Source organism: Nycticebus coucang, chromosome 10, assembly GCF_027406575.1.
Source record: "Nycticebus coucang isolate mNycCou1 chromosome 10, mNycCou1.pri, whole genome shotgun sequence".
Lineage (NCBI taxonomy): Eukaryota > Metazoa > Chordata > Mammalia > Primates > Lorisidae > Nycticebus > Nycticebus coucang.
The window spans coordinates 37,713,078-37,726,315 of record NC_069789.1 but is presented as its reverse complement, the minus strand read 5'-3'; the positions used below and the strand labels follow the sequence as shown (position 1 = coordinate 37,726,315).

The following is a 13,238-nucleotide window of genomic DNA, read 5'->3' as shown; positions in this document are numbered from 1 at the left end:
ACTTTACAGTTAATGGAGCATACATACTTCCATTTCTCATTACATAATATGAAATGCTGTAAGTCTGTTCAGATCTTAAATATGTCAATAATAATTTAAGATATGGAAGTCAGATTACATATAGACTGAAAAGAATCAGCTTATAGAATGACATTAAATCTGTAGCTGGAAGTAGAGAACCAGTGCTATTAGTGTGTTTATTGTGGTTCTTTTCTTCCAAGACAGTTCTTACTTGGACAGTTCTTACTCCAAGACAGTTCTTACTTTAAGTCAGTGCATAAATTATAAGTGATTTCCCCTCTTAAGTGTTGGAAGCCCCATTTTTAGTGCTACCTTCAAGGTAGAATTGAACTCTGAGCTGTCCACAATTGGTTAATTTCTTCTGAAAAATACATTCAAGGCTCTGTTACTTGTTTCTCTAGGGTCAGTGGAAGGGCTTCTGCCTCGTCCTCGATGGTCATCTGAGGCATCGGGGAAACCTTCTGCCTCTGGTAAGGGACCAAAGCGTGTTCAGAGTCTAAAAGCAGGGCGGAAGTGGGTACAGGATTTTTTTTTATCTTGCTCACAGTGTATACAAATCAGAATAAGTCTAAATCAGTTCTCTGGTCTTCAGCAGATCCAGGATCTGGTACAGCTGCCATGATGAACAGCAGCTCAAGAAACTCTTCCCCTACTAAGGTGATGGATGAGGGCAAGGTAAAATCCAGTCATTTGAGTAACAGTCAAGTGTTGCAGGGACGCTTAGCTTTTCCTACACACTTTTTTTCTTTTTTTACACTCTCTCTTTGCCTCATCTCTTGTTTGTGTGTCCCATGATATCTATACTGTCTCGTTTATTTTTTTAAAAAGCAAACTGTTCTCCAAGAGCCTGAAGGCCCTTCAGTTCCCAGCAACACATCTTTGGCTGAGCATTCGGTAGCAGTAGCAGTAAGTACTTGGAAGTTGAGGACTGAACAGGGCTTTTATTTGGTTTATTTCTGGCAAAGATATGGGGAGTGTGACACTAATAATTCTTTGCTGTAAACTGCATGGTGAGATTGATCTTACTTTTGTCCTTGGGAACTTTGCTTGAATCTAACTGGTTGGTTTTTTGGCTTTTTCTTCCTCTTTCTTCTTTTGGTAAGATAATTAACTTATTTAGAGCATCTGCTATAATTATAGTTAACTAAAAAATGTGAAAAGTCATCCTTACATGCTTTAGCGTTTGAAGCTCTTAGGCATATAAATTCATTATAAATTATACAATTCATTCTTATATCTTCATTTGGAAGTATGCTATTTAAGAATACTACCACTTGTGTACTAGGCAAACCTTACTTTGAATGATCTGAAATTACAGATTAATAACAGAAGAATATTTGTTAGAAGTGAAATACCAGATAGTGAAAACAGTGACAATCTATAATGTCCTTAAACTATGTTTACAGTATAAGTTTATTTTCTGGCAACTTATGTAGTTATTACTAATGGTTACGTCCTCTGATCATACCTCATGGTGCTTCTCTGTGTTGAAATCAAGATAAGTTTTATTATTTAGAATTTGTAACCCAGTTTCTTGTAGGAAATTATTAGTATCTCAGACAGTGTTACAGAAGGTAAATATTAGAACTGTGTCTAATTTGTGTACATAACATTGTCTCTGTTGGAAAATACTTCTAAGTTTCAGCATAGGACTCCAGGAATACATAGCTGTTGAGAGATTTTTTTATCCAAGGACAGCTTGGATAAGACCTAAGAACTCTTTGAAGTAAAAGACTTCAAAGAGAGTAGAGACCCCTTTGTTAGAGAAGCAGAGATGGAAAGAATATAGGGTTGGAGTCAAACTTGGTATTGAATCCCAACTCAGCCTTTCATATGCTGTGTGACCTTCACCAAATTAACTAATGCTCCTGTGCCTCTGTTTCTTCATATTTAGAGTAAGATGATCCTGTCAGAAATTTAGAGATCTGAGAATTTGAGATAATACAGGCTGGACATAAATTTACTATGTGTAATTTACTATGTTAAACTATTTTAAATTCCCCACGAATGTAATGTCCACCCTGTATATGAAAGGCCTGGCCAGGCACAGTGGCTCATGTCTGTAATCCTAGCACTCTGGGAGGCCAAGATGGGTGTATTGCTTGAGCCCAGGAGTTCTAGCATCAGCCTGAGCGAGAGCAAGACACCATCCCTACTGAAAATAGAAAAACTAGCCAGTCATCATGGAAAAACTAGGCAACATCGTGGCAAGTGCCTGTAGTCTCATCTACTCGGGAGGGTGAGGCAAGAGGATTGCTTGAGCCCAAGACTATAAGGTTGCTGAGAGCTGTGATGCAAAAAATAAATATATAAATAATACTCATATGTATTTATATATAAACATGTGTATATATTATACAAAAACATGCTGTGTGTATATATATATACAGATACATATATACATACAGCATATATTTGTGTATATATGTATATACACAAAACAGTGTGTCCATAAAGTTCATGTGAGATTTACTATTTTAAATTATTTTAAATTGCACATGAACTTTACGTTCACCCTTATATATGAAAGACTTATTAAAGGTACCCTGAATGTAAATTATTACATGTGCAGAGAACGGATTTTTCATACCTTTCATTCTCTGCATTCTTACTATGGAATTAATGATCTGTTGTGTTGGGAGTGGTGTGCAGAGGGAGGGACTGCCTTAAAAATAGATGATGGTGGCTCAAAGGGGTAGGGCGCCGGTTCCATATGCCAGAGGTGGCAGGTTCAAACCCAGCCCCGGCCAAAAACCACACACACACACACAAAGAAAAATAGATGATGGTGGTTTGCCGTCTATAACTCAGCGGCTGAGGTGCCGGCCACATACACTGAGGCTGGCGGGTTCGAACTCAGCCCACACCTGCTAAACAACAGTGACAGCTATAACAAAAAAATAGCTGGGTGTTGTGGCAGTTATCTGTAGTCCCAGCTATTTGGGAGGCTGAGGCAAGAGAATTGCTTAAGCCCAAGAGTTTGACGTAGCTGTGAGCTGTGACACTGCTGAGGGTGACATAGTAAAACTCTGTCTCAAAAAACAAAAAATAGATGATGGCTTGTATGGTATAACTTTTATGTTAGTCTGGAATGATCTCTGTTAATAACCTCTGACAGTCCGTACTTGGCTTTCTCCATTTATATGCAATAATATGATTCAGTGAAAACTGTTCATTCCTGCGGCATACATCTAACCTCTGTGAGCTGTCAGTGGGAACTTGATCTGATTCTGCTGGTTGGGCAGGTGCCCGGCATCTCCTTTATCGGGTTTTAGCTTTTACTGGTGTTGGTGCTTTTTTCTTACCAAAATATTTCAAAACTTTAATTGCTTCTGTTCTGCAGGTTAATATGACTACAAAAGGGCCCCCTCCTTTCCCAGGGGTGCCTTTCATGAGCCCCCCTGTAGGAGGCCCTCTACCACCACCCATTCGATATGGACCACCTCCTCAGCTCTGTGGGCCTTTTGGGCCTCGGCCACTTCCTCCACCATTTGGTATGATGATCTCAAATGTTGTAATTGGCTTGTAAAGCATATTCATCTTTTCTGTTCTTGCTAAAAGTTGTAATTACAGGGCTTTACAAAGCTGGGGGAAAGTGGACTGAGAACTTGTCCCCAAGTTTCTTAGGACACACAGGTGCTGCATAATCTCCCTATAATGAAATGAGCAATAGCTGTCTCTTACAAGAAAAGGGGCCCTTTCTAAGAACCCCAAAATACTACCCGTATAGATGTTTATTGAACATCTTTGGCTATGTCCCAGGCTCTGCAATAGATAGAAAGTCAAAGGAGAAATTCCCTAACTTAAGACATCCTGTAGGTTACAGATACCTACATTCTTCAGCATAAAACTTCGAATCATAAGGGAAGCCTAAGCAGTGGATCACAGACTATAAAAGGAAGGATTATATCCTCACACCTCACCTTGGTAATAGATGGGAGTTATTAAAGAGAATGTAGAATTTAATAGCTATCTAATGAATGTTACTGACTTTAACTAGATGGAACTGGAAGTCCCTATCCAGCAGAGCAAGCACTTTGATGGCATGTGGTAGGTCCATGCTGAACTACTGCCTGAAGTTTTAAGTGATACAGTAACAAATAATAGAACTTCATCAAAATTTCTTTGTTGCAATGTAAAAATTTCATAGTCTTTCTTCCTAATATGGCATATAGTATTTCACCTCCAAACCAAGTTCTTGAGATAAAGATGACAAAATTATGTAGCAGAAAAAACACAAGTCTGGAAATAGGAAGAGCCTGTGTTGCTTCTTGGAAGGCTGGCCATAGGCATGTGAATTAAACTTACTGAACCTCAGTTTGCCTCACTGTAAAGTTGGGCTCTCCTTTAATTTCCAGGGTTATGAGAAATGAAAGAATATATTACTGGTGTACTCCCATCTAATGGGCACAATGTAAGGGTGCATGGCACCTCCTGGGTGTGGGACACAGCTGTAACAGGGTCTTTACCCTCAAAGGCAAACATTGTAACCTAATCATTTGTACCCTTTTATTAACCTGAAAATTTTTTAAGTATATATATTAACTAACGTATTTCAAATTGTCTTAATTTAGGTGTGTTCCTAGGTATATTTATATGACTGAATTTTTGTTTTCCAGGTCCTGGAATGCGTCTACCACTAGGCTTAAGAGAATATGCACCAGGCATTCCACCCGGAAAACGGGACCTGCCTCTTGATCCTCGGGAATTTTTACCAGGACACACACCATTTAGACCTTTAGGTTCTCTTGGCCCAAGGGAGTACTTTATTCCCAGTACCCAGCCCATTCCCAGTACTTTATTACCATCCCCAGCCCATGGGCCCCAGGACTACCCACCATCACCTGCTGCAAGAGACTTACCACCTTCAGGCTCTAGTGAGCCACCACCTGCCTCTCAGAGCAGTAACAAGGACTGTTCACAGGCTTTAAAACAGAGCCCGTAACTATGACCTCTGATATTTAGTTGGAGAGAAAGTGGACTGTGTACTCACTACTCATTATAGTAAAGGATTTCATTGGCTTCAAAATCCAGAAGTTTATTTTAAAAGTTTTGTTTGTTGGGACTAAGCTGCCTTGGCAGTGTGCATTTTTGAGCCAAACAATTAAAAAATATCATTTTCCCCTTAAATAAAAATCACCTCTTAAGCTAGTGTGTCTTTATAACTTTGAAATGTGCAATAAAGAATACCTGTGTTTTAGCTAATGTAGCATATGTAATTGCTAAGTAATTTAAAATGTCATGAAAATACAAACATTTCCTGTGGAAATGCTTTAAGAACATGTATTTCCATTATCCTATTTTTAGTGTACACCAGTTGAATACAGAGCAATGCTGTGTATAAGCTTGATTTTTTTTTTTTAAATAAACTTATCTGGTCGATGAGACTGTTACGCTCAACATGTTTACTAAAAGATCACTAAATTTTATCTTCCCTCTTGATGTTCTTTGTAGTAATAGTTCATAAAAATGTGTTTATTAATATTTTCCAAGTGTCCGTTGATTCATTGGATTGTTGAGACTTGTGTCCTTTAGGAAACACACATGCAGCTCCCAGAACTGAAGACGGCGGCTTGGCAGCACACTTCCTGTTGATCGCTGCTACAGGCGTCAGTCTCTGTCCCCTTTGAACTCAACAAGTGATTTCAGAGAGGTCAGTGGTCCCACCTGTATAGCATTTGTGTGTTCTTATGACCTTCATTGTCTTTTTGAGAATGGTTTTCTGAGTGTGAATTTATAAGATTAGCAATTGTTTGACCATATGCTCTATTGCTTTTACCATTCTTCTGGTACAAAATGAAAATGTCGTAAGATTATTCCTTCCATAAAAGGAAATTTCTTTTAAAAAAAAGTACAGTCTTTTATTTTTCTCATATCTTGCCACCGACTTTCAAGGAATATGACATAAAAATTAGAAGAGTATAATCCCAGGAGAAAGAACGATTTAGGACTGTGAAACGTCCTAGCCCTCGGTCAGCAATTATGTGCTGAACTCAGTTCTTTTTCTGATAGATACTAATTTGATGGATACTGATTTTGAAATCAATATTTGAACATTGGTGCTTTATTTAAGAATCAGTAAATCTACAATCTGGAATTGCACCATATTTAAAGTCTTATACCCATTACTACTACACTGTATTTTTTTATACTGTCTTTAATGTTTCTAAGAATGCTTGAGACATTTTAATTATAGTAATTTCAATAGCACATTTTAAGGAGTTCAAGACTTAGAGTTAAGTCAGAATCATAAGAGGCTCACACCTGGATTTACTGCTAGTCTATATTCTCCCATTCTCTGAATTTCTATGATGCAGTAGAGACACAGAGCATGACTTGTCACTGTTGTGATAATGAATTAAGAATACACTGTAGAAAAGAGCAAAAGCTTCAATATGAAACAGTTTCCTCTTTTGTCTCTTTATACTGAAGATTATAGTTTAAAAAGATAAAGACCTTTGAAAAAAGGCAACTTTTTCAAAATTCATAAGGAATATATAACTTTGAAAAGAGAGAATTCAGTCTGCAAGTTCTCCCATTTAATATCAAGAACAGAAGAAATTAAGAGGAAAATTCCATAGAATAGCACAGGCCATTTTAACAGTGCAAAATGAGATTAAGTCACAAATACAATTTTTGAATAATTTTTTAGTCTCCTCTGGATACAAAACCATGGTGAAGTTAATATTTCTAATTTTAAATAACTTTTACATATAGATTTTTTGTCCATATGTGGTGGCTCATGCCTATAATCCCAGCACTTTGGGAAGCGAAGGTGGGAGGATCACTTGAGGCCAGGAGTTTGAGACCAGCCTGGGCAAGATAGCAAGACCTTCTCTCTACCAAAAAAAGAAAAAATGCAAATTATGCCAGCTAGGCAGTAAGTAAATTAATAATATATTTTTTAAATTTGGAATTAGACTATATTTTTTTTCTCTAAGGCTTTTTTTGTTTGTTTGTTTTTACTCTGTATCACATATCACTGAGAAATCATTAAGATGTAGAGATTCCAGTGTAGCTTATCTGAGCAGTTCTGAACCAGTCCAGAATTGCCTCTTCTCACATTCATCTGATTGCACCACTTCTGCAACAAAGCCTAAGGCAAGCTGCCAATATATAGATGGTGTAGGCAGCATCATCTCTCCATTAAAACAGACTTTTCCATCTCAAAAGTTACATTTATTTCAGAAGTCATCTTCAGCTAAATGTGTTTCTGGGTTTAGTTACTAAAATTGTCTCATTTAGAAGGCAGTAGTATTTCAGCCTGAAAGCACTTTTTTACTATAGCTTGTATTTAGTGTCATTGGCTGATTTTTTTTCATTACAAAGTAAATGTAAATAATTTATGGGATTGAAATATTCTGTGTCAGCTGCTTCAAGACAATAATTTTTTCATTTCATTCAGGTCAGAATTAAAGCTAAACTAATACATGGTGTTCAATTTAAGCTTCTTTAAGACTGATGAAAGGCATTTGTAGTTCATATAACCATACTTAAGTGAAGGATAGCAGATGCTTCTTCTTGTAAATTATCACTTTAACATACATGTTTTATGGTCTATGAGGAAAGAAAAAGAACAATATATCAGTTTTGCTATATTTTAATAGGTTTTCTTAAGGGATTATTTTTTAGGACTCATCAGCAACATCAAACAAAAGGTACTGAGTACTCCACAGGGTACAAAGGGCTGCCAGGCACCTTAGAAAATGGACATGACACGTAGAAAATGTGGAGCTACCCCTTGAGGAGCTTACAGTCTGGGGATTTGATGACCTATAGTCTTAAGAGTTGGGTGAAAAAGTAATACATTAAGGCAAATTCTTCATCCCCTAGAGCTATCTGTGACCGAATCATTTTAGAATTTGGAATTAATCTAATCAAGATGAAAGACATGACTAAATTTGGCTGAGAATTCTTTCAGACTCAAGTATTATTTAACATCCATCTAGGATACAGAACTGACCTAATAAACAACTAAAAGTAAAGACTAGATTTCCTGAAATGCAAGGGCTAGAACAGCTTAATTATGGTTACTTATTTTAAAAAACAAACATTGAGTGGTAGGAGGATTATTATACTAGTTTAAAAATAGCCCAGATACTGACACAGCATTCTCCTCATGCATTGCTCATTTAAAACAGTGATAAAACATGTGAGTTCTATGTGTAACCCACAGAAAGCCCACCACAAGCTTTAATGTTCTGTGTATCAAATACCCACTTCATGTGTACTATGAAAGTTTTATTTATGCCCCCATTAAGTCAAAAGTAAATAGTCAAATTACAATAAGTGAATGACCTGCATATTTTCATATGGATGAAAGTCAATATATCTAAACAGGAAATAAATGGCAATCCTATCTACCTATATTAAAAAAAATAGAATATCTTTCCAGATTTTGCATACTCATCACTGTAAGAAGAGGTATGCAGGTTTTAAGGTTTCACAATCAATTGTCAGAAAAACAGCTGTTAATGCCTACAGTATCTTGTTAGCATCTGACTCAATTATTTCTGGATTACATGATTTTGAAGACATTATAAATCCATCTAAAATTTTGTAATTATCTTGAGATGGTTCCAACTTTAACCCTGGCATCGGTATTAGAAAGAATAACAATGTGACGTAGAAGTACAGCTAATCAACATGACTAAAAATATGCTTACTTTAAGAAAAACAATCTGGCCATCTGGAAAAAATCACAGCTATAACCTGGGGAACACTCCCATATGGGATACTGATCTGGCCAAGGCACACTATTTCTAAGCAGGAAAACTAGCAGATCAGGATGAATTTAGGCCACTTTGGAGAAGCAGTCTACACATTTCCAGACAGACCTTCTTAGGCAATGTAATTGGTTCAATTCCTCTCAAAGAAGTTTGATACTATTCTACCCACATCAATCCAAAGTTTGACGTTAACTCAAACCAAAAGAGCATATTGGAGCAAAAGTGAACAGATGTGTAAACTCTAGCACATTCTTATTGCTGTATGTATTAAGTTTGAAGATGAGCACATCCTACCCACAACAGTATTGTTCCAGGAAGCAAGGTAGAAGTAGTGGTAAATTAGAAAATAAGCTATTAATTGCACAATTAATAAAAAGTAAAAACATGTTTCAAAGTCTGCAGTAAGCCTGTATCCAAAGAAGTCTTACACTTCACGGATGTGTTCGACTTTGAATCCCATTGGACATCTTTGCAATGGACTCAACTCTGGCCTATGGGCATGGGTACGGCTCACTTTCTGCCTGTTGAAGGGCGGATATGCTACACAGTTATGATGGTTTCTACTGAGTGGTAAAATTCACAGAAGTTCCAGGTTAATCATGTTGGATCATTCCTTGTGCAAAGTTTGATGTAGATGAAGGTAAAGTGGTTTCTTGGTCAATAATTGCAATTTCTTTCTTTTAAAGTCAGTAGGTTTCTTGTATCTATAACAATAGAAAGACCATTGTTTAACATACTTTGATAATGTATTCCAAAGTTACATACTGATAAGGGGGACTAAGAAGAAAGATATATTAGGCACCATTAAATGAGAACTAGTTCTATATGAACATCACTTACAGTTCGATTACAATTGGCCCAGGTCTAATTTCATCCATCTCCATGAAAGCAAAACACTTGGTGCTGGTAAACCTTTTTTTAGGCTTGTAGTGTTTGAATTCAAAGAAGATAGCTGCACCTAAAGAATTAAAACCACATGAATCACAGCACATTTCTTGTGTGTCAGTTAATTTTGTTTAACCACCAAAAGCATAGGAAGAGCAATAATTGGCATAATTTTACAAAGGAACCTGTGTCAAACTATCTCTGATGATATGACTATCACCTACTGTGGTGGTCACCCAAAACTTCTGTGTATCTTAGTGACATTTCTCTATATCACCCAATTCTACAAAGTAGAGCAAAACTTCTTGAGCTAGACTGATTTAAGAATGTATATAAGGCTGGGTGTGCTATGACTCATGCCTATAATCCTAGCACTTTGGGAGGCTGAGGTGGGAAGAGTTTGAGACCAGCCTGAGAGGGAGAACCCATCTCTACTAAAAAACAGAAAAAATTAGCTAGGCACAGGGGTGTGCACCTATTGTAGTCCCAGCTACCTGGGAAGCTGAGCCAGCAGGACTGGAGTTAGAGGTTGCAGTGACCTATGAAGAAGCAACAGAGTGAGACTGTCTCAAAAAGAGGAAAAAAAGTATATAATTTTTTTAGAGTAATACTATCAATTTTAATTTTTTACTTTTATGTACATACGTGTTTTTAGGTTATGTACACAAGTAGAATCGTAAACCACTAAAAAACATAAAAAGAACACAGAAGACACTAACAATACCTATAGAAACCTAATAGGTTACAAAAGACATTTTAAGGAGGTCCTAAAGAAAAAGAATTAAAGCTTGAATCATCTCTCTTCTCCCCAAAACAAGTGCAATTTTTGGGATGTCTTGGAATTGAAACAGCATGAATCACATGGTAATTCAGTTATAAAATGTAATCTATTTCCCAAGACCTTTTTCAGTGTTCAAAGCAATTTTGGGATTGTTTTTTCCTAGAATAGCGTATGCCTGTACCAAGACAATGCTATGGAACACAAAGGTCCAAAGGCCTATTTATTCTACCCCTCTCTTCCAACAACCAAGTGATAATATTACATTTTGACAGTCCTGGGTCCTCAAAGTGCAACAGATAACCCTCCTCCAACCCTGCGGAATAAAAGGTAAAGATAGAGAAATAAATTGCCTCATCAACGTGGCCAGGAACTAAAAGAAGGCATAGAAACCGATGGAAGGAAGTCAACTCTCAGGCTACTTCTTAATACTGTCTTAACTGGAGCAGTGCCAGATCTTGGCTTTTAAAGACAATCAACATCTAATACTTTCACAGATAAAACTCACAAAGCTAGAAGTTTGACTACGTTCAAAAATGTGTGTACTGCCCAGCTCCAAATGGAGTGTCTCACTACAGCAAGGGAGGAAAGCAACACTAACTGCTCAGCTGGCAATGGGATGTGGATGAGGGAGCGATGGGCACCTTTAGCCATCCACCCCGAAGACACAAAACGAGTACAATACGTTACCAGTGACCTCTCTTCCCTAGGTGAGTGACTTTGCCATATCCACAAAGGGTGGCTTCTCTTCTTCCCACAGTAACATTAGAGGTATTTTATTATTAAAAAAACTTCAAAGATGTTTAAGATAGCAGATCATATTTCTCAGTCTATTTGGCTAATGGACCCATCTCATGATTGCATCTGAGATCTGAATAAATGGGAACATAAAGTCACACTTGAAAACAATGCTAAAGTTCAAATACATTACCATAATTTTGAGCAAAGTAAAAGAAAATTATACGTCTGCATCATCAGTAAATAACATACTTACTGTATCCCTCATGCTATTTGTAAAAAAGAACAAAATGTGAAATGAGAATATCCTAAGAAGATTAATTTTTTTTTTTTAGCCGGGGCTGGGTTTGAACCCACCACCTCCAGCATGTGGGGCTGGCGCCTTACTCCACTGAGCCACAGGTGCCGCCCCCTAAGAAGATTAATTTAAAATACATGTACACATGACAGTATGCTCATAAGCTATAATATCAGCTAAAACTACAGTAACTGTAAATAGTAAGTTCAAAGCTGGAGAAAATAGTAGAGTCAAATTCTGAAAACAGTTATACTTTTAGCATCTTCTGAGTCATGTCGTTAACAAAGAATGCAGTGTAATAAAACAGAAAGGCTAGCTTATGAAACATTCCACCTTCTTCACCCCACATCAGAAAAGTTTTTCAGAGCAATACAGTTTAAAAAATGAAAAAAATTAAAATTTTTTTTCAGAAGACACACTTAAAGTTCTTTAACATTATTTATTAAGCCCCTCCTAACAATGTACTCTTGGTAATACAATGACACTCAAGCTCCAGTGCATATCAAGAATCACCTAGATCTTTGGGCACAGAGGATCATGCCTGCAATCCTAGCACTCCGGGAGGCCAAGGCAGGTCAGTCGCCTGAGTTTGAGACCAGCCTGAGCAAAAATGAGACCTGGTCTCTACTAAAATTAGGAAAAAAAAAAACACAAAAACTAGCTGGACATTGTGGCGGCACCTGTAATCCCAGCTACTTGGGGGCTCAGGCAAGAGGATCGCTTGAGCCCAAGAATTTGAGGTTGTTGTGAACTATGATGCCATGGTACTCTATCGATAGTGACAGAGTGAGACTCTTCTCTCCAAAAAAAAAAAAAAAAAAAAAAAAAAAAACAAAGAATCACCTAAATGGCTTCTGGAAACACAAACTGCAGAGGTCCATTTTTCAGTTTCTGATTCAGGTGTGGGGTGATGCCTGAGCATTTGCACCTAACAAGGTTCCAGGTGATGTTACTGCTATGGGGACCACACTTTTGAGTACCACTCTTCCAACAAAACCATGCAAAGATAAGTTGTTTAGACGTAGCAGAGAGGAGGCAGCAGCATCAGGTTTGAGAGGTCAAATACCACATATTCTAGAGGCTCAGGCAGGTGTTTAAAAGGTATTTGCGAAGGCAGAGCAAGATGGCAGCCGAGTAACAGCTTCCTTGCATCTGGGCACTGTGAGTCTGGGGAGATAGGACTCCAGGCATCTCTGGCTGGTGGGATTGGCCTATCATCACTCCTGAGAGGACACAGGGAGTCAGCGAGAGACTTCTGGACCCCAAGAGGAGGACTAAAACAGTGCAAAACCGGCAAGTGGTCGCGTGTGTTCAATCTGTCTAAACCCACCTGCAACTGTTAAGTTCAGTAGCAGCGAGACTGCAAACCAGAAAGGCCTTACCTGTGAACTGTTTGCTGTCTTTGGACTTGGCACTCAGCTGAACTGCCTTGGGGAGAGCCTGAGCCAGAGTGCGGAGAACTTTGGCCTTTGTCTAGGGCCCCAGTCTGAGCCGCTGAGCCAGACGGAGCTAAGAGTGTTTGGCTCTGGGTCACAGGCAGCCATTGTGAGCGATCTGCCCCGGCAAGCACCGCCCTCACGGTCGCAGAGCTAGAATTGGGTGGGAACTGGTAACCCAGCGACCAAGTAGCCTAAGGGCGGGGTCTGAGCCGCCTTGCAGCCCTAACCCTCGGGGGCAGAGGGAGACCAGTTTTGGCACACAGGGTAAGTGGCTAGCCACTTCAGCAGTGATTGCAGCAACAGCACTTCCCTGGGAAAGCTTCTGCTCAGCAAGTCAACAAGTTCAAAGT

At 38.3% G+C, this 13,238-nt stretch overlaps 2 protein-coding genes across 12 annotated transcripts in view; one reads left to right on the top strand and one right to left on the bottom strand.

Moving 5' to 3' along the window:
• MIA3 (MIA SH3 domain ER export factor 3) overlaps window positions 1-5,505 on the top strand; it is a 65,288-nt gene extending 59,783 nt beyond the window's left edge. For 3 of the 11 annotated variants that reach the window (XM_053608146.1, XM_053608139.1, XM_053608147.1), the window contains 5 exons: window positions 423-491; window positions 617-696; window positions 850-927; window positions 3,365-3,515; window positions 4,641-5,505. In XM_053608146.1, the coding sequence (XP_053464121.1) occupies window positions 423-491; window positions 617-696; window positions 850-927; window positions 3,365-3,515; window positions 4,641-4,966 (704 nt within the window). In that variant the 3' untranslated portion in view covers window positions 4,967-5,505. Of the gene's footprint in view, window positions 1-422; window positions 492-613; window positions 697-849; window positions 928-3,364; window positions 3,516-4,640 lie in introns of all 11 variants that reach the window. The other 8 variants (XM_053608145.1, XM_053608138.1, XM_053608144.1 and 5 more) reach the window with 5 other exon arrangements.
• Window positions 5,506-7,457: 1,952 nt separating this feature from the next.
• AIDA (axin interactor, dorsalization associated) overlaps window positions 7,458-13,238 on the bottom strand; it is a 48,786-nt gene continuing 43,005 nt past the window's right edge. The window contains exons 9-10 of the mRNA XM_053608154.1: window positions 9,591-9,708; window positions 7,458-9,454 (exon numbers count right to left, since the gene is read on the bottom strand). Coding sequence (XP_053464129.1) covers window positions 9,358-9,454; window positions 9,591-9,708 — 215 coding nt within the window. The 3' untranslated portion in view covers window positions 7,458-9,357. The remainder of the gene's footprint in view (window positions 9,455-9,590; window positions 9,709-13,238) is intronic.